Source organism: Numenius arquata, chromosome 30, assembly GCF_964106895.1.
Source record: "Numenius arquata chromosome 30, bNumArq3.hap1.1, whole genome shotgun sequence".
NCBI classification, from domain to species: Eukaryota; Metazoa; Chordata; class Aves; order Charadriiformes; family Scolopacidae; genus Numenius; species Numenius arquata.
The window spans coordinates 22,940-44,706 of record NC_133605.1 but is presented as its reverse complement, the minus strand read 5'-3'; the positions used below and the strand labels follow the sequence as shown (position 1 = coordinate 44,706).

Sequence of the window (21,767 nt, the reverse complement as noted above, 5' to 3'; positions counted from 1 at the left end):
CCCTGTCCCCCCCCCGGCATCTCTCGCCCTGGCCCTTCCCGCCAGGCCGCGGCCTCGGGTCACGTGACGGGGGCGCTGCGGCTGGAACCGGGCGGGCGGGAAGGGAAGGGAGGGGCGGCGCGGGGCTGTGCGCACTGCGCATGCGTGGGAGAGGGGCGGGGGGGGCGGCCCTTGGGAAGAGGGATTTTTGGAACAGGACGGATGGGGCTGAAAGGCGGGAAATGGCGCAAACCCGGCTTTGTGGTGGAGGTAGGCAAAAGGAGTCCTGCTTTGGTATCTTGGGGGCTCTTTGGTGAGGATTCTTCCCTCCTACAGAGCAGCGTGTGGCCGTTTCCTTTAGGGAACGGGCGAAGGAGTCATTTTGGCAAAGCCCACGGCGAGAAGTGTCGTTCTCAGTCAGTCGCGACGTGGGTGAGGTAAAAACAGGCTTTGCCCCCCAAAAATGGCCTTTACTGGGCTGAAAACTGGCATTTCCCCCCCGAAAATGGGGTTTACTGGCCAAAAAATGGGATTTCCTGGCCCAAAAATAAGAAGAGCATGGGGTGTCCCCCAAAATCACTGGGACCACCCCAAAGGCACTGAAATCCCTCAAAATCCTAGAGATGGGGGGGACCCCCTCAAGAAGCTCTGATTAGTCAAGAATAGATGCCAAAACGGCTCATTGTGGCAGCCGCCAACCTCGACTTGGCCATAAATCCCCCCCCGAATGCCTCATCACCCTCCTCCTCGCCCTATAGGTGACGCCCAAGCACGCCCCACAGTGAGGGGAGGCACCTAAAGATCCATAGGACCATCAGGAACCTCTAAACTGGCCATAAATCCATCGAAAAAGCCCCAAATGGCCCAAAATTGGGCTTTGATGAGGTCATCATGGCAGCCATCAACTTCGACTTGGCCATAATTTGGTCAAAATGACCGAAAATTGGGGTTTGATGAGGTCATCATGGTCCCATCAACCTCGACTTGGCCATAAATCGGGCCAAACAATCAAGTAACCCCAAAATGACCCAATTTAGGGGGTGGGTTTGGGTTATCAGGTGTCAAAACAGTCAAAAAAACGCCCAAATGACCCAATTTAGGGGGTGGTTTGGGGGTGTTTGACAACAAAATAAGGAAAAACCACCCAAAACAACGCAATTTGGTGGGTTATTTTGGGCTCTTTGGCATCAAAACTATAAGTTGACCCAGTTTGGGAGGTTATTTGGGGGTGTTGGACACCAAAACTACAGAATAAAATCACAATAACCCTAATTTGGTGGGTAATTTGGGGGTATTTGATGCCAAAACAACGCAACAACCCCAACCCAAGACCCCAAGAACCCAAACATCTCCCATAGCTTCGTCCCACCAACCTGGTGCTCAGTTGGGGGGTGGAGAAGCCCAAGACCCCAAACCTCTCCCCATATCTTTGTCCCACCTGACCCCTCTCTCCTCCCACCAGACCGTGAGAACCAATCCATCCTCATCACGTAATCCCTGCCCCCCCGTCGCTGCCTCGGGGGGGTGGGGGTAGGGCGGGGAAGCCCCTGAGATGTTCTCCACCACCTCACCCCCCACTGCCCCCCAACTTGCCCCCCAAGCAGAGAATCCGGGGCAGGGAAGACAGTTAACACCAAAAGGGTCATCCAATACTTGGCCAGCATCACCGCCATTGGCTACCATAAGAAGGAGGCAGCCAATAGCAGCAAGGTGGGGCCTCAGGCCATGCCCACTCCATCATGGCCAACCCCCACTGCTCCCCACCTTGCCCCATTGTCCCCCCACCTCACCAGGGCACCCTGGAGGACCAGATCATCCAGGCCAACCCTTCCCTGGAGGCCTTCGGCAATGCCAAAACCGTTGCCAACAACAACTCCTCCTGCTGCGTGAGTGGGCAGGGCCGGGGGGTGGGGTCTGTGGGGTGGGGTCTATGGGACGAGGTGTATGGGGTGGGGGTCTACTGGGGCACAGGTCTATGGGGTGGGGTCTGTGGGGCGATGTCTATGGGGTGGGGTCTATAAGGCTGAGTCTGTGGGGTGACGTCTATGGAGTAGGTGGTCACCTTCAGCCCTTCTTCGGGGGAGTCCCAGCACCCATCACCCACCATCTCCTCATCCCACCACCCATCAGCTCCTCCTCCCACCACCCAAACATCACCATCTCCTCATCCCACCGTCCATCAGCTCCTCCTCCCACCACCCAAACATCACCATCTCCTCATCCCACCGTCCATCTGACCCTCCACCTCCATCTCTTGGACCTTCCATCCAACCATCCCTCCATCCAACCATCTCCTCATCCCTCCATCTCCTCATCCCTCCATCCAACCATCTCCTCATCCTTCCATCTCCTCATCCCTCCATCCAACCATCTCCTCATCCTTCCATCTCCTCATCCCTCCATCCAACCATCTCCTCATCCTTCCATCTCCTTATCCCTTCATCTAACCATCTCCTCATCCAACCATCTCCTCATCCCTCCATCTCCTCATTCATCCACCCATCTCCACATCCAACCATCTCCTCATCCCTCCATCTCCTCATCCCTCCATCCAACCATTTCCTCAACTCTCCATCTCTCCACCTCCTCATCCCACCACCCATCTCCCTGTGGCCCCATCCACCCCGACCTCCCCCCACCTTCTCTCCATCCCCACCCCAGACCTTCTGGAGAAGTCCCGCCTCATCTTCCAGCTGAAAACCAAGAGGAACTGCCACATCTTCTACCAGATCCTCTCCAACAAGAAGCTGGAGCTTCTGGGTGATGGGGGGGCGGAAGGTTGTCCCCACGCTCGGATGCTCCTTCTTGGGGCCACCCAGGACAATCTGGGACCAACCACCGAGGACAATTTGGGGACCTTCTGGTGACCCTGTGTCTCCATCCCGGGCCACCACCTGGCAGAGATGCCAACCACTACCAACCCCTGTGACTACCGGTACGTCTCCCAAGGAGAGGTGACTGTGGTCTCCATTGATGATGCCAAGGAGCTCTTGGCCACCGACGTAAGCTGGAGGTGGGTGGGACACGCATCCCAGTGCTGAGGAGAAGGGGAGGTGGCTGGGGAGGGGGAGAGGTGGGGAGGAGATGAGACCATGGGTGGTTGGGGGAGGTTGTGAGTGGATGCAGGAGACCGTGGGTGGTGGGGAGACCATGGGTGGCTGGAGGAGACCATGGATAGGTGGGAGAAACCATGGGTGGGTGGGGGCTATCCCTCCCCGCTTGAGGGTTAGAGTCCCCGCTTGGTCAGGAGGTCTCGGTTGTAAAGGTGGAATTGACCAAGAATTTTAGGAGGTCTCGGTTGTGAGGAGTTATTGTTGGTTTTGTCTTTTCTTGTCTTAGTCCTAAATGTTTGTGGTAAATGGAACGGTGTTGCGTATTACGCTGCTGTGTCAATGAGTGTTATTGTGATATCTTATTTGTTTTGTTGTAGAAATAACTGTGAGTTCTGTCCAGGGTGTATCTGAATGTTTTATTATTTGGAGGACTGTTGTCTGTTACATCCTGACAATCGCTGCCATCCTGTGTGTGTGTGTGAGCGCCGAAGGTGCGCTGAAAAGTTGTGGATAACTGCTGAGTGGCGTCTTCGCTGTTCCGAGTGTGATGATTGGCTTCCGTGGGAGCATCGTTCTGACGTCGGTGGATGAATAAGGGTTCTCTGCGGGTGGACAGAAGACACACAGGACCAGTAGGGATGGAGGACAGCAGAGTGGAGGTATTGATCAAAGGAGCCTGTTGGGCTGTGTTTTACATCACTGGAGAAGGATGGGAGTCCCCCCGGGTGGGGCAACTCACAGAGAAACTCTGATGAAATGCTGTAATGAGTGGTGGCCGGTTTATAAACTCCACTATGGGAAGAGGTGGCCGTTTCACGGTACACTAGATTATGACACTCTGTTACAATCGATGTTGTTTTTGAGACAAGAAGGGCAGTGGGATGAGGTGATGTATGCTGAGAGGGTTTTCACGCTACAAAATCATCCGGAGTGGCAGAAAGAATGTGGCATAAAGGTAGCTCCACAAGATCCGTTGGCGTTGGCATTAGAAAAAGAGAAAAAGAGAGAGCAAGGGAAAATGGAGCCTTGTTTTTCAGCATGGAGTATAGGGCAGAGAAGTTTAAAAACACTCGAGAAGAAAGATAAGGGACCTAAAGAAAGAATAGATTCCATGACTGAAACGGAAAACCAGTTAGTGCTAAAAGCAGCCCGGACTCAAGTACAAGCACTAATTACTGCGAGGACCCTCCCAGGAAATGTAGATGATTGTTCCATTGGTTGAACCCGGGTGGGACCCCAACGATAACGGGGACTACCAAGATTTGAAACGCTACCAGGAATGGATGAAGTTTGGGTTAGAAAATGCAATACCAAGGTCAGTTAATTGGTCTGCCCTGTATACTGTAAAGCAAGGAATTTATTTATTTATTTATTCATCATTTACTTATTATTATTAATTTTTTTATTTATTATTATTCCTAACCCTGTCCGGGGTTAGGAAATAATCAATGTGCTTTTTGCAAGTTAGGGCATTGGAAAAGGGAACGTCCGGAGCCAAATCAAAAATCTCCGGAGGCTGTAGCTGAACTCGAATGACAGAGACCTGGGGAATCTACCCTAGTGGATCCAGTGGTTAAAATAAAGCTAGGGAACAAGGGTAAAGAGGTTGAATTTTTGATAGATACGGGGGCCTCTTACTCTGCTTTAAACCAACAATTACTACCCGTAGATAAAGACTTTGTGACTGTGACAGGGGCTACTGGACAAACCGAAAAAGCTTTCTTCTTGCAGCCGATTAAATATCAAATGGGAAAACAAATTGGAACACACAAATTTTTGTATATGCCTAGATCTCCAGAACTTCTGTTGGGTAGAGATTTATTGGAGCAATCGGGAGGAGAAATTATTTTCAGCAAGGGAGGTATAGAATCCAAAATAAAAGAAAATCAACTAATTAAAATGTTGAGTCTGTCTTTAATACAGGTAAACAGAGAGAATGCAATATCGAAAGAAATTCTGGACCAGGTATATCCAGGAGTATGGGCTTCCGAAGGACCGGGTAAGGCCAAAAATGTGGAACCAGTGATGATAAAATTGAAACCAGGAACTAGCCCGGTAAGGGATAAACAATATCCCTTATGTTTGGAAGACCGCAAAGGGATAAAAGAGATTATCAATAAATTCCTACAGTATGGCCTGTTAATAGAATGTGAATCAGAGTATAACACCCCAATTTTACCAATAAAGAAACCGGATGGGAAAAATTCTCGATTGGTACAAGATTTGAGAGCCATAAACAAAATTGTGAAGGATTTGCATCCAGTGGTTGCAAACCCTGATACCCTATTGACCAAATTGAAAAACGATCAGGTATGGTTTACTGCACTGGAGTTAAAGGATGCTTTTTCTCTTTGACTTGAGCTAAAGAGAGCCAGAGGCTATTTGCATTTGAATGGGAAAGCCCCCGAAACGGGTAGAAAACCACAATTAACCTGGACAGGTTTTAAGAACAAGGTTTTAAGAACAGCCCAAGCATCTTCGGGAATCAGCTGGCTTGAGAACCAGGGGCCTGGAATCCTCCATCTCCCACGGGAACCCTGTTGCAGTATGCGGACGATCTCCTGATCGCTACGCAGACCAAGGAGGACTGTGTGCAGTGGACTGTAAGTCTGTTACAGTTTTGGGGGTTCAGTGGGTACCGGGTCTCTCAGCAAAAGGCTCAGCTCATACAAGAGCAAGTCACCTTCCTCGGATTTGAGATCTCCGGAGGACAGAGGGAGCTCGGGACGGGCCAGAAGGAAGCCATCTGCCACACAGCCGTGCCAGAAAGAGTAAAGGAGCTCAGGACTTTCCTGGGAATGACAGGTTGGTGCAGACTGTGGATATAGAATTATGACCGTTGTACCAGCTGCTGAAAGAGAACTACTCAAAACTAATTTGGACAGGGGAGGCGAAGAAAGCCTTTGAGCAATTGAAGAAAGAACTGATGAGGGCACCAGCCCTAGGCCTCCCAGGTGTATCCAAGCCCTTTTGGCTATTTTCCTGTGAGAAACAGGGAGTAGCCTTGGGAGTGCTGGCACAACAAGTAGGCCCCTGTAAGAGAGCTGTGGCCTGTTTCTCCAAACAGTCGGATGACGTAAGTAAAGGATGGCCCGGATGCCTACGGGCAGCTGCAGCCGTAGTCCTAAACATACAAGAAGCTCCTAAGTTCACTGTGGGCCAGAAAATGACTGTGATGGTGCCACGTACAGTCTCTGCAGTACTGGAGCAGAAGGGAGCCCATTGGCTTGCTCCCTCTGGATTCTTGAAATACCAAGCAATACCGGTAGAGCAGGGTGATGTGGATATTGTCACCACTAACACTGTGAATCCGGCATCTTTTCTCGGTGGGACGGCTCCAGAACCAGTGGAACACGACTGTTTAAAGACAATGGAAGCAGTATATTCCAGCCAGCCAGACCTAAAGAAGAGCCGCAGAGGATTCCTGGTGTACGGATGGAAGCAGTTTCGTAAAGCAAGGCCAGCGTAAGGCTGGATCTGCTGTAACCACCACCAAAAGGGCAACTGAAGCAAAATCATTACCTCCAGGAACATCTGCTCAGAAGGCTGAAATGATTGCCTTATTAACTCCAGCATGAGAGCTGCTAAAGGAAAAAGAGTAAATACCTGGCCAGGTTCGAAATGTGCCTTTGGAGTCTTACACGCTCACGGTGCTATCTGGAAGGAAGGAGGACTCCTTTCTGCCCAGGGAAAACACATTAAACATGATGAAGAAATCTTAAAATTGCTGGAAGCTGTGAAACTCCCAGAGGAAGTGGCTATCGTGTGTTGTAAAGGACACAAAGAGGTAATACTGACCAGGAACTTGGTAACAAATTGGCAGATCTTGAGGCCGGAAAGGCGGCAGAAATGGCAGAAGTAATATCAGCTTTGATTCCAGACGGTAAGCTTCAAATTCCTGATTGTGATTTAAATTTGGAAGAGTACTCAAAAGAGGATAAAATTTTAATTAACGATATGGAGGGAAGTAAGGGAGATGATGGGTGGGTTTATATTCCAGATGGACGAGTAATAGTACCATCAGGAGTACTATGGAAATTGGTCCTGGATGAACATAGAAAACCCATTGGGGTGCAGATGCTTTGTATAAGCCATTAAATAAGAAATTGGTGAGTCGCAATTTATACACTACAGTGAAGCAAGTCACAGAAAGATGTGAAATCTGTCTAAAAAAGAATCCAAATACAACGAACAAAACACATGGAGGAGTAATTGGTAAAGGTAACAGTCCAGGGCAAAAACAGAACATAGATTTTTCCGAACTGCCAAGAAAAGGGGGGTACGGGTATTTACCAGTATTGACAGACACTTTTTCAGGTTGGCCAGAAGCTTTTCCTTGCAGAACTAACAAAGCCAGAGAAGTCACAAGAGTATTGTTGAATGAAATCATACCACGATTTGGAGTATCAGCAGCCATATCGTCAGGTAGGGCTACACATTTTTGTGCTAATGTGGTCAAAGAAGTCAGTAACATTTTAGGAACGGATTGGCAGTTACATACTCCATACCGCCCACAGGCCAGCGGCCAGGGGGAGAAAACGAACCATCTGATAAAACAACAATTGGCTAAACTTTGTCAGGAGGTTAATTTGCACTGGGATCAGGCACTTCCTTTGGCCTTGCTAAGGATCCGAACCGAGGCAAGGTCCAAGGAAGGAATCGGCCCTTTTGAAATTCTGTGTGGAAGACCCTAGCAATTGCAGTATGCCAGAGATCTTACACAATTAGGTGACAATTATTTACCACAATATGTAATTAGTCTGGGGAAACGGTTAAATTCAATTGAGAAAACTGGGTTAGCTGGAGAACTGAAATAAAGACAAATTTCTCGACTGAGCAGGTTGGTTGGATTTTACACAGCGGGTGAAGGGCCCTGATTCAGGGACATCTCCTCCCGCCCCGTTTTTTCCCATTCCCTGCTGCAGCTCCCTTTGGGTGAGCCCTGGCACCGGCTGCTGGAACCTGCTCCCCTGCACCATCCTGGGCCTCCACAATAGACCTGCCTCCCCGCTCCGGACCGAGGGGACCCAAAGGACACGTGGCAGAGCGGTCCCCAGGGGGAGTCGCCACTGTCCCTCCCCGCAGCGGCGAGAGCAAGGGTTGGTGCAGGGCTTCTTGGTCTGAGGAGAAAGAGCCCTGGAGAAAGGATCTCAGCACAGAGACCGCCAAAGCCCAGGCTGAACAGAGCTGGAGCAGCCCCTCCAGCTTTCTCCATGAGACAAAAGCTGGGTCTTTGTTCTGGCTGGTCACCTCCTGACCCGTAAGAGCTGCCGTGTGATGAGACGTAAGGAATGGAGGATGGGGAGGGGTGGGTGGCTCAAAGGCCCGACAGGTGCTGCCTGGAGACTGGGCTGGCACTTGTCCGTGAGGAGGGGCTGGGTTTTCCCGTGGCATTTCCATACATCCAGACCTCTTTGGGAAGGACGGGCACCACTTGCCCCGGCGTCCCACAGACAGTCTGCAAGGCTCTGGGCAAAACCCACTTGATCAGTGATGGGATGGTTGGGGAGAAGTGCTTAGGACAGGAAGGAAGCGAAATGTGTTGGGATTATTAACTTTGGAGGGGTGTACGTATTAAGCTGCCCCCCCATTAAGGGGGCTCGTCCCCATCCCCGCTGCGCATCCCGTTGCCATGGCCCGTGTTCCATCTGCAACTGCCAGTGCCTGGTGACGGGCACGACGCAGCCTTCTGCCCTGCGCCCCACAGCCCTTCTGCCCTGCTCCTGGTGCCTTGGACCAACGACCCAGCCCTTCCCTTCCCGCTCCCAAAACCACCTTCCTCCCTCTCTTTTGCACTCTGGGAATCATGAAGGCCCTCAGGAAGAGGTCGCTTGTGCTGGCAGAGGTACGGCCCCGCTCCACGGAGGTGGGCACCCCCCAGTGCCCAGGCAGGATGGAGAAGGCTCCGCAGGGATGGGGTGGGATGGGGCGGGGACCCCGCTCTGGGGAGCTTGGGGAGCCAGGAGCTGGGCTCGCCCTCTCCCCCCAGCCCTGCAAGGCCAGGGGCTGGCAGAAGCCCTCCTGGGCTGCTCGTGCCCTGCTGGGATGGAGCATCCCTGCGTGGGGGGACACGTCCCTGGGGGAGCCCAGGGCGCCCCGGGCTGGTGCCGCAGGGATGCTCGCCGGGAGCAGCCGGGTCTGCCCGGAGCCTGAGCCGGTGCCTCCTCTGCCCCTTTCCAGGCTGGAGCCGGGGGAGCCGAGCCCTGCCCCCAGAGCAGCGCTGAGCCCAAAGGGCGGCTGCACAGAGTAAGGAGCTTCTGGGCGCCCAGGCAGGCGCAGGGCCGGGGTCTGCGCCTGCGGGGCCGGGGTCTGTGCCCAGGCCCCACGGGGCAGGGAGCAGGGCCGCTCACCCTTCTCCTCTCTGCTCCGGCAGATCCAGAAGACCTTGACACACCCCAAACTCAGGAAGGAGAAGAAAATGAGGAGCCTGCAGCTGCAAGCAGTGGCCCTCGACTGCTGGTGGGTGCTGGTGGCCAAGGAGTCGCCCAGGTCCAGCCAGCTCCTACTGGGGACGTGCCCAGGGGTCCCATCACCCCACGGCTCTCCCCGGGTGGCGAGACCCCTGTTCCACGGGTCCTCTTGGCTGGCCAGGGCAGGACCAACGCACTTTTGTGCTTGCCTCTGGGCTTAGGATGTGCCAAGTTGCCCTTGAGTCTGCAGAGGCAGCTGCCCAAAGTGTAAAAGAGTGGATCGAGCTGGAGCTGGCAATGGAGATCGATGAGGATGAGCAGGAGCAGATGGAGGTGGATGAGGAGGAGGAGGCAATGGATGTAGACCCCCCAACAGCAGCACAGGCACGTGCTCCCCACCCACTGCCCGCAGGGAGGGAGGGTCTCCTGCCACCGGGCTGGGGCTGGGGGGTCCCCGCTGCAGGGACACGGAGCCCGGTGCCCTCGTCCTGGCGGCACAACTGCCCCCACCGCGCTGCCCTGAGCCCCCGTCCGCTTTGGGACGGGAGCGGGTTCTTGGGGCCGGGACACCCAAGTCTAAGCCGGAGCCCAGACGGGGCTCAGCGCTGGTGGCAGAGTCCCGCTCTCCCCAGCGTGTCCCAGGGCTGTGGCCATAGAATGCCCGTCAGGGGCAAGCCCCAGCCCAAGCAGCTGCTGCCGCTGAGCCGGCTCAGGAAGCCCCAGCTCTGCTGGGCCAGGCGCTGCTCGTTAGCCAAACGGCCTTGCCACTTGCTTTGCTTCCAGGGCCAGCAGAGCTGTGGGGACCGATGGCGAGAAAGAGGAGGGATGAAGAGGAAGCGCTGTAAATAGTTCTAGAGAGTTGGTGTTTTGTTAGTTTTACAGGGTTGGGTTTTTTTTTTTGGAAATAGTTTTACAGAGTTGTTGTGTTGTAAACAGTTGTTGAAAGTTGTTTTGTTGTTCATAAAGAGTTGTATGTATGTTTTTCAGACCCAAGCTCTCTCTGTGTTTCCTTGGGCACCCGCGGCGTTTGCAGAGCTGTGGTTTCCACTCGCTGGGGGTTCCCGGGGCTGGAGGGGGCTGGGGGTGCTGGCACGGCCGCCCTGGGGGCAGGGGGTCCCTGTGCACAGAGGGGTCCCGCTGACGCAGGGGACGGCACTGGGCAGCAGCGGGGTTCATGGGCTGCTGGAGAGCGGTGTCCCCAGCAGCAACGGGGTCCTCAGCAGAAGCCTGAGCTCTGAGGTGACCCACCCCTGCCGTGATGCCGTCAAAGCAGCAGGAAACCTTCTGCTCCCCTTCCTGCTGGAGGGAAAGGGAAGGGACTCACGGGGCATGAGCCGGGATCAGGCCACAGCGACGCAAGAGGCAAAATCTTGAACCTTTCAAGTCCCCACACTCAGGGCTTTGCTTCTTCTCCTGCCTGGTTTTCCCCTGGGCCATGAGCAGAGACGAAGCCCCGAGCAAAGCCCTCCTTTCCCTGCTGCCATTCCTGCTGCTGGTAGTGGCCCTGTCCCCGACTCGGGGCGACCCGTGGAGTGCGCAGCGCAGGCTGCGGGGGAGGCTGCGGGGAGCTTTGGGGAGAGGGAGCTGGTGAAGGGGTGCCCTGGGGCCCGTGGGTGCAGGCGGGGAGCTGTGAGTGCAAAATCTCAACTAACCCCCTAAAGGCCATGACATCCTTGGGAATGGCTGGTGCCAGGATCAGGGAGAACGTTTTGTAGCTGTAGCTGCTGATGTTTTATGCCACGGTCCATGGGTTGAAGATGTAGACCTCGACGAAGTTGCTGGGTGCCAGCTGCTGAGGTCAGTTCTGATGCCGTCACCGCTGCACTTTACTTGATTTTTCATCAGAGTCCATTAGTTTGGGTGATTCTTGCTGTAGTGCAACCAAGAGCAGTTATAGAAATGAGATGTACAGCGGCAGGGTCATTTAGCAATTAACATCATACAGTTTCATTCACCGGCTATTCTTGCCCAAAATCAGGTCCCCATGAGGGACACGTTGCACTTCCCCGTCCTTCCACATCACCCGCCAAGTGCACCCAGGTCCTTGAGCAAAGGCAATCCCACGGATGGGTTTGCCTTTGCCCGAGGCAGGACTAACCCCGACAGCCTTCCCTGACATATTCTTCATGTGCACTACGGGGACTTTATCTCCCTCCACAGCACGTGGGGGTTTTGATTGGGCAGGGCCAGCTCGGTTGGTAGCTCCCCTGGTGTTAACTAGCCAGGTGGCCTTTGCTAAATGTGTATCCCGATGTTTTAAAGTCCCACCACCCATTGCTCTCAGTGTCATTTTTAACAGCCCATTGTACCCTTCGACCTTCCCAGAGGCTGGTGCGTGGTGGGGGATGTGACAGACCCATTCAATGCCGTGCTCTTTGGCCCAGGTGTCAATGAGGCTGTTTTGGAAATGAGTCCCGTTGTCCGACTCAATTCTCTCTGGGGTGCCATGTCGCCACAGGACTTGCTTTTCAAGGCCCAGGATGGCATTCTGGGCGGTGGCGTGGGGCACAGGGTATGTTTCCAGCCATCCGGTGGTTGTTTCCACCATTGTGAGCACATGGCGCTTCCCTTGATGGGTTTGTGGGAGTGTGATAGAATCGATCTGCCAGGCCTCCCCAGATTTATATTTCAGCCATCGTCCTCCACACCAGAGAGGTTTTAACCGCTTGGCTTGTTTGATTGCAGCACGTCTCACGTTCATGGATGATCTGTGCAATAGTGTCCATGGTCAAATCCACCCCTCAGTCACGAGCCCATCTATACGTGGCATCTCTTCCTTGATGGCCTGAGGTGTCATGGGCCCATCGAGCTATGAATAATTCACCCTCATGTTGCCAGTCCGGATCCACCTGAGCCACTTCAATCTTAGCAGCTCGATCCACCTGCTGGTTGTTCTGATGTTCCTCAGTGGCCTGACTCTTGGGTACATGGGCATCTATGTGACGTACTTTCACAACCAGATTCTCTACCCGGGCAGCAATATCTTGCCACAGTTCAGCAGCCCAGATGGGTTTGCCTCTGCGCTGCCAGTTGCTCTGCTTCCACTGCCGTAACCACCCCCACAGAGCATTTGCCACCATCCATGAATGGGTGTAGAGAGAAAGTACTGGCCATTTCTCTCTTCCGGCAATGGCTAGGGCCAGTTCAATGGCTTTCACCTCTGCAAACCGGCTCCATTCACCTTGTCCTTCAGTGGCTTCTGCAACTTTTTGTGTAGGACTCCACAAGGCCGCCTTCCCCTTTCCACATTTCCCACAATCCGGCAGGACCCATCAGTGAAGAGGGCACATGTCTTCTCACGTTCTGGTAGTATTTCATAGAGTGGAGCCTCTGCCGCGTGTGTCACCTCCTCCTCTGGTGACATTAGAAATCCTTGCCTTCAGTCCATGATCACTTCCAGAATTCCAGGGTGACTGGGGTTTCCTGTTCGAGTTCCCTGTGATCAGGGCAAACCACTTTCTCCACGTGGCATCAGTTGCACGATGTGTGGCAGGGACCCTTTCTTTGGACATCCAGCACCGGCAGTCGAGGTGCTAAGAGGAGCTCTGCTTCTGTACCAACCACTCCTGGAGCAGCTCGAACCCTTTCATACGCTGCCAATATCTCTTTTTCAGTTTGAACAAAGGGGGCTTTGGATCCTCTGTATCCCCGAATCCAGCATCGTGAGGAGTACATAGAGCATATAGGAATTTACATAAGACAGCCAGGAGAACAACCAAACAACACGGTGTCCAGCGACTATTTAAATCTTTTGTCTGCCTTTGGCCAAAGAAAGTCAAAAGTTGTTTGCCTTCGAGTGGGAGAGCCCTACCACTGGTAGGAAAACCCAGCTTACCCGGTCAGTGTTACCCCAAGGTTTCAAAAACAGTCCGACAATGTTTGGAAATCAGTTAGCACAGGAGCTTGAGGTACGGAAGCCTCCTTCCAAAAATGGAACCCTTTTACAGTATGTGGATGATCAATTGATAGCAACCGAAACAAAACATGACTGTACCCGGTGGACTGTTAGCTTGTTAAACTTTTTGGGATTAAATGGATATCGGGTTTCTCAACAGAAAGCTCCGATGGTGCAGAGGCAAGTAACCTACTAGGGATACGAGCTGTCTGGAGGACAACGGGAATTGGGAACGGAACAAAAAGAAGCCATCTGCAGAACCCCTCTCCCTTGGGCGGTAAAAGAACTCAGAACTTTTTTGGGAATGATGGGTTGGTGTTGATTAGGGATTTACAACTATGGGATGATAGTAAAACCTTTATATGAACTTTTGAAAAATAATCCCACTCAATGGATATGGTCCAAAGAAGCCCAGAATGCATTTGAAATACTCAAGAAAGAGCTCGTGAGAGCCCCGGCTTTGGGCTTGCCTGATGTAACCAAACCTTTTTGGCTCTTTTCTCACGAGAAACAAGGAATAGCTCTAGGACTTCTAGCTCAACGGCTGGGAGCCTACAAAAGAGCCATAGCTTACTTCTCTAAACAATTAGATGAAGTAAGTAAAGGATGGCCAGGATGTTTCCGAGCAGTAGCGGCCATAATACTAAATATTGAGGAAGCCCAGAAATGTGGTTTGGGCCAGAAGATGACGGTATTGGTTTCACATTCGGTATCCACTGTATTAGAACAGAGAGGGGATCACTGGCTTTCCCCATCCAGGTTTGTGAAATACCAGCCCATCCTGGTTGAATCGGATGACGTTAAAATTGAGGTGACTAGCGTTGTGAACCCAGCGTCTTTCCTTAGTGAGGCAACAACTGAACCACTGACACATGACTGTTTGGAAACAATAGAGACTGTGTACTCCAGCAGAGCAGATCTGAAAGAAGAACCCCTGGAGGATGCACAGGACTCCTGGCTTACGGATGGAAGCAGCTTTGTCTGACAAGGAATCCGTAAAGCTGGATACGCAGTGACCACAACAAATAAGGTAATTGAATCCCAACCATTGCCTGCCGGGACGTCAGCTCCAAAGGCTGAGATTATTGCCTTGAGCAGGGCTTTGGAATTGGTAAAAGGGAAAAAGATAAATACATGGACAGACTCTAAATATGCCTTTGGTGTTGTTCATGCCCATGGAGCAGTCTGGAAGGAACGAGGATTGCTCACCGCGCAAGGAAAACAGATCAAACACGCAGAAGAAATACTTCGCCTATTGGAGGCAGTACGGTTACCAGCTAGAGTGGCCATCATGCATTGCCGAGGACATCTGAGGGGGAACACTGACCAAGAAAGAGGTAAGAGCTTGGCTGACTGTGAGGCTAAACAGGCAGCAGAAAGAACCCAGAAAGAACCCATTTCAGCTTTAATTCCAGACAGTAGAAATAAAGACCTGGACGACCAGGAGGGCATTGAATATTCTAGACCAGACCAGGAGCTCATCCAAGAACTAGGAGGAGAAGTTCCCTCCAGGGGATGGGCTCATTTGAGTGACGGTAGGATTATCATACCTGCCAAACTAGTGTGGGGACTTGTTAGAGAAGAACACGATAAGACACATTGGGGAGCAGATTCGTTATATAAATTTTTGAGTCAGAAATGGATAGGACAGAATTTATATACCACTGTTCAACAAGTGACTCAGCAGTGTGAAATGTGTTCAAGAAACAACCCCAACACAGGTAATCGAGTACAGTTAGGAACTATTGGGAAAGGAAACACACCAGGAGGCCATTGGCAAATCGATTTTTCCAAACTCCCAAGAAAAGGGGGGTACAAGCACTTATTGGTACTTACAGACACCTTTTCTGGATGGCCAGAGGCTTTTCCCTGTAGAACAAACAAGGCGAGAGAAGTGACTAAAGTGCTATTGAACGAGGTAATGCCTCGATTCGGGGTACCTACAGTCGTCTCATCAGATAGAGGTACTCACTTCTGTGCACAAATAGTGCAACAAGTTAGTAAACGATTGGGAATTGATTGGCAATGACACACCCCATATAGGCCGCAGGCCAGCGGGCAAGTAGAAAAAATGAATCACGCGATAAAACAGCAGATAGCCAAAATATGTCAGGAAGCGAATTTGTATTGGTATCAGGCATTACCCATAGCTCTGCTCAGACTACGTGTAAAGCCAAGAGCTAAAGAGAACCTAAGCTGTTTTGAAATATTATGTGGGAGATTGTACCAGACAGAATATAAAGGAGAAGATTTCAACCAGTTGGGAAATTCCTATTTAGAAAAATGTTATTTCTTTGGGAAAACAATTACAGAATCACAGAATCTTCTTGGTTGGAAGGGACCTTTGAGATCATCAAAAAACCAAAAAAAACCCACAACAAAAAAACCAACAACAACAAAACCCACAACAAAACAAAATAAAAACCAAACAAACAGAAAAAGCCAAACACCAAAACAAAAACAAAAACCACACAAACCAAACACCCACAACCACACAGCACACCCATCCACAAACAGACGGAATCCAACAATCTCGGGCACTAGAGCATGCCCTGAAGTGCCATGTCTACACGTTCCTTAAATACCTCCAGGGATGGTGACTCCACCACCTCCCTGGGCAGGCTGTTCCAGGGCCTGACCACTCTCTCAGTCAAGTAATTCTTCCCAATATCTAACATAAACCTCCCCTGCCCCAACTTCAGACCATTTCCTCTGGTCCTGTCATTATTCCCTTGGGAGAAGAGGCCAACACCCACCTCTCTACACCCTCCTTTCAGGTAGCTGTAGAGGGCAATGAGGTCTCCCCTCAGCCTCCTCTTCTCCAAACTAAACATGCCCAGTTCCCTCAGCCTCTCCTCGTATGACTTGTTCTCCAGACCCCTCACCAGCTTGGTGGCTCTCCTCTGGACACGCTCCAGCAGCTCAATGTCCTTCCTGTAGTGAGGGGCCCAGAACTGAACACAGCACTCGAGGTGAGGCCTCACCAGCGCCCAGTACAGAGGCACCATCACTGCCCTGCTCCTGCTGGCCACGCTGTTCCTGATACAGGCCAGGATGCCGTTGGCCTTCTTGGCCACCTGGGCAGACTGCCGGCTCATGTTAAGCCGGCTGTCCACCAACACCCCCAGGTCCTTTTCTGCTGGACAGCTTTCCAGCCACTCTTCCCTGAGCTTGTAGCGTTGCCTGGGGTTGTTGTGACCAAAATGCAGGACCCGGCACTTGGTCTTATTAAACCTCATCTCATTGGCCTTGGCCCAATGATCCAACCTGTCCAGGTCCCTCTGTAGAGCCTGCCGACCCTCAAGCAGATCAACACTCCCAACTAGTTTGGTGTCATCACTCACGATCCTCTCCATGATCTTTCCCGGTACCAAGGTCAGGCTGAGAGGCCTATAGTTTCCCGCATCCTCCTTCCGGCCCTTCTTGTAGATGGGCGTCACATTGGCCACCCTCCAGTCATCTGGTACCTCTCCTGTTGACCAAGATTGTTGATAGATAATGGAGAGAGGCTTGGTGAGCTTTTGTTGTCCCTTATATTAATGGCCAGGTTGAGTTCCAGCTGGGCATTTGCCTTCCTAATTTTTTCTCTGTATAACCTAACAAGATCTCTGTACTCCTCCTGAGTTGCCTGTCCCTTTATCCAAAGGTGGTAAACCCTCCTTTTTTCCCTAAGTCCCATCAAAAGCTCTTTGTTCAACCAGACCGGCCATTTTCCCCGCCCTTTAATTTTGCCCCTCATGGGGACAGCCTGCTCCTGGGCCTTTCGGATTTCCTTCTTGAAGAGTGTCCAGCCCTCCTGGACCCCTTTGCCCTGCAGGATTATCTCCCAAGGGACCCTCCCAACCAGGGTTCTGAACAGGCTAAAGTCCGCCCTCCGGAAGTCCAAGGTGGAGGTTTTGCTCACCCCCTTCCTTACCTCACTAAGAATTGAAAACTTGACCATTTCATGATCGCTAAGACCAAGACGGCCTTTGACCTCCACATCTCCCACTAGTCCTTCTTTGTTTGTGAAAAGTAGGTCTAGCGAGGCGCCTCCCATGGTAGGCTCTCCTACCAGTTGTGTCAGGAAGTTATCTTCCATACACTCAAGGAACCTCCTAGACTGCCTGCTCCCTTGATTAGAGAAAATCAATAAGAATGACTTAGGAACCAGAGTTAAGGGACTGGACCATCCTATATATCCCTTTAGTCCTGGAAATTAGGTTTATATTAAGAATTTTTCAGGTGATCCACTAGAAGAAAAGTGGAACGGAGCATTTCAAGTGCTACTGACCACCTTCACTGCAATCAAAGTAAAAAGAACAGCCGGCCTGGATTCACTGCTCCCGAGTGAAAAAGGCTCCAGATAAGCAGTGCACTTCTGAACCTTTAGGACCTTTAGGATTACAAAGATGTAAACTATGGAAGACTCCAAAGTGTGAGGAAGATCCCCCACTTGAGGAGAAATGGACCTCCGAATGTACTGGACCAGCAAAACTGCGATTCCGGAAATTATCATGATCTTCTGTATCGCAGATGGACAGAGAACTGCATCACCCGTCAAGGTCTAGATGATGTCCCCGACCCTGAAGACTGGACCAGGAATGGATACTTGGGTAACGTAGGTCTGAATATCACAGATGAAGAAAATAAAGTATACACAGTTTTACAAATTGATGGCCAAATTAGGAGAGACTGGGGAGATTAAGGACAAATACCATCCTATAAAATAAGAGAAAACAGCTCAGTTGATATAGCATGTAAATTTGATGTGAAGCAAGTATACTCACTGCTAGAGAAAGTGAAAGAAACTTCTAAACGAACATTATGGCAAGTCCAGCACGATACTCTGGAAATAAGGAACATCATTACAACCATTGAGGAAACCGGGGAACACCACTGGTGGGACATTTTTCTAAATACCTCATTAAAACCTCCAACCGCGGCACAGTTTTTCAACTTCCCAGTGCATCCTGTACTAGTGCTGATCCTTGTAGCCCTACTGTTGACTGCTCTCAACCTTTGGATGTGGTGGAAAGTACGGACTCTTGCTCAACTGGTACCTGTATTGTGGACTGGAAACAGGATTTTGCAAAAGAATTTGCTATAGCTTAAAGAAAAGCGGGGGTTGAATGAAGGAATAGGGCTGAGTATGGCTTGAAGGTTTGCTTGACACAACTAAGCCGCTCTTAGCATAAAGAATGAGTTAGCAAATACTGTGAGTCTTTGTTTTTCTAACTTGGCTAAATGCAAACAGGGGCCTAAGCACGTATGCAACTAGCAATTGTACAGGTCAGCACCTTGTTATCTTCCAAGAGGAACTTATCTCTGAGAACAGGATGTGTCGAGACCACCAAGGCATGCAGAGCCAGCCTAAACCAGCCTTGCGGCTTTGCCAGCAAGAAGAGAGAAGTAGATGGCTGCAGTTCACCAAAAGGACGCAGTGATGAAGAGGAAGGGATGAAGTAAGCGACCACCAGAGGTCTTTGAAGACCACCAAGAGACTGAAAGACGCATGCGGGAGTGGGTGGCAACGTATGACAATGAGTTCTGGGAAGAATAATGAATATGTATGTTTAACTTGTGTATAAGCTGTGTAACTCATGGCTTTCGGCGCGCACATTTGGAGGAGCGATCCCCTGTGCGTCCAGCGCTGCAATAAAGAATACCTGCTTAATAGTCATCCCCACTCTTGAGTCCTGATTCCGACTTTCACGGCATCACTATCCGTGTTACTGTTATTGTTTTCTTGTTCCCTTTGTTGTTCTGTTAAACTGCCTTTGTCCCAACCCACGAGTTTTGCCTTTTCCTTCCGATTCTCCCCTCATGGCTGTGGGGGGGGCTTGAGAGAGCACGGCTGCCCCGTGGTTCTTTGTTGTCCTCTGAGGCCAAACCACGACAGTTGGTACCTGATGGAATGTTTCAAAAAGCTCTGGCTGATTGAGTGACGGGAGAAGTCAGGAGTGCGCTGACACTTGTCCAGGGCATCTATGCTGGCAGGAGGTATCTGTGCCTTTGTAGCTGAAGGTATTTGTGTCCTACATCCAATCCCAGTTCTGGAACACACTTCCTTTTTTTTTTAAAAAAAAAAGAAGAGCAAGGACACAAATTCCCCCCTTTGACTATTATATTAAAGTAAAAGGAAAAAAATCCACAGGTAATTTTAAGAGCTGAAAAGTACATTTTCTTTTCTTTGCATCTTTTCTTTACTTCTTCTTTGATGAGGCTTGCAGCATTGAAAAAAAAAAAATAAAAATGGTCATTTTGTGCCTTGCATAGAGCCCCGTGTCCCCAAAGCAGTTCCTGCCCCGCACTGTCAATGACACCCCTCAGTCTTTGCACAGAGAGTCACACCGTGATACCGACCTCTCGTCACTGGCTGAGGTTTTGTTTTAGGGGGTCACATACAGCAGAGGGAGATTTGTGCCCCATAAGCATTTGCTCTGTTGTTATCAGAAAAAGGGCCTGAGGTCGTAGGTTCATAGTATCAGCTCAAGTTGGAAGGGGCCTTGGGAGGTCTCCGTTCCAGCCTGCCAGAAACATGGTCAGGCCACGTTGTTCAAGGCTTGGACCAGTCAGAGTCTGACAACGTCCAGGGCTGGAGTCTGCTCAGCATCTCTGGGCGACCTGCTCCAATGCTTGGCTCAGCTCATGGGGAAAAGCGCTTTCCTATCTGCAGGCTGAGCCTCTTCTCTTTCACCTTCCACCCACTGTCTTTTGTCCTCCCACCATGCACCCTGGTGAAGAGCTTGGCTCTCTGTTCTCCATAAAGTCCTCCTAGGTACTGGCAGGCTGCAATGAGATCCCTCTCAGCCTTCCTTTCTCCAGGCTGGACTAGCTCATCTCCCTCAGCGTCTCCTCATGGGAAAGGCGCTCCAGTCCCTGACCATCTTGGTCGTCCTTTGCTTCAAGAAAATTGATGCAGGCACTGAGCCCGGCAGGAGGATGGAGATGGCCAAACAGGAAAATTCACCCATAAACTTGGGGTGTGCTGCCGGTGCTGGAAGTGGCCAGTGCGAAAGATTTGGGGTGCTACAAATGCTCTGTGCCACCTTCCTCAACTGCCCATGCCACCAAAGGCACAGACCAGCCTCCTCTCTCCCGTGTCTGCAAGTCTCAGATGCCTTCTACAAGCCCTGGCTCTGCAACACCAACCCTCTTGTGTGACTCCTCACCCTGCATGGGCGGGCGCTCAGCTAACTTTAGTGTGTTCCTCTTCCAAGCACTTTCAAGCCCATCCCAGTCTCCCTCTGGTTCTCCCTCTTGCTTCTTGTCCCTCTCCCCCATCTCTCCCCTGTCCAGCCCAGAAAAGCAGCCCATTCTGGGCTGACCCCGTGGCAGTGCCCATTGATGGGTTCTGCAAAGCTCTGCAGACTCAACCCCACAGCCTCAGCCCATCTGATGGTCACAGTAGCTCCTGGGGGGCAGAGAGATGTCTCAGCACCACATTGGCCCCAGGGCTGAGGGCCGGAACTGGCATGAGATGGCAGAGACCAGTGTCTCCCTGTGTCCCCTGCGCCTGTCTCCAAGACATCCTGACCACTGACAGAAAGCCCCTCTGTGTCAGCCCCTCTTCCAGGAGAAGACTCCGGGCCCTGGAGCTCCTCAGACTGCTCCATCCCTAGAGAAGCCTGCCCTGAGCTGGTGCATGCAGAGATTGATTTCTCTTTGTCGTCTTTTTTTTCCACCTTGGATGCACAGAGATGCTCCTTTGTTCTTCTCCAAGGGTGTCCCTGTCCCCAGAGAACATTTCACCAGGGAACTTTGTCTGATCTGGCCTCATTTGCCACTCTTTCCCCCTCCTCATGATCTCCACAGGGTCCTGCACTGTTGTTTCTGCTCCACAGAGCGAGTTGGCTGTGATGACTGAAAGCCATGGAGGGACAGTCCCAGGCAGATCCCTGTGGATCATTCACCGTTTCCGGGGGAACTGGGCAACCACGGGTGAAGGCTCAGCCTGGGCCCGTTCCCTAATACATTGCCCCACATTGTCCCATTGCCTAACACTCTTCCCTCATCCCATGGAGAACCCAAACAAAGCAGCATGGCCTTGTGAGGACAACTTCCTCAGCCTGAGCTCAGCTTTGGAAGAAGAGCCAAACCTCCAGACAGCGGCACTGAAGAAATCCCATTTTATTAAAGAGACATGAGATGGGAGGTCAGCTGTACCCCTGTGCCAGGCACACGTGAATGGGCCTCAGGGTCAGAAGGGCTGGGTTCATGCTTGTGGGGAAGTAGAATGTTCCTGGACACACATGGTTATCACAGAGAAAAGGCCCAAAGCCCAGGAAGTTCCACAGATGAATCTGAAATCACTTCTGAAGAGACACGGGCAGGTTAATGCTGCTGAGAGATTAGTGACAGAATCAGCTTCTTCGATGTGTCTTTCAGCTCCTGGTTCCTCATGCTGTAGATGAGGGGGTTCACAGCTGGAGGCACCACCGAGTACAG

General features: G+C 51.4%; 1 protein-coding gene across 1 annotated transcript; it reads left to right on the top strand.

Moving 5' to 3' along the window:
• The first annotated feature begins 221 nt into the window (after positions 1-221).
• On the top strand, positions 222-3,627 carry LOC141476353 (myosin-6-like). Its single transcript, XM_074165026.1, is given in 8 exon segments — positions 222-249; positions 1,442-1,469; positions 1,581-1,689; positions 1,773-1,857; positions 1,860-1,895; positions 2,641-2,739; positions 2,881-2,992; positions 3,576-3,627. Coding segments are annotated over 8 exon segments (549 nt in total).
• Positions 3,628-21,767: the final 18,140 nt, after the last annotated feature.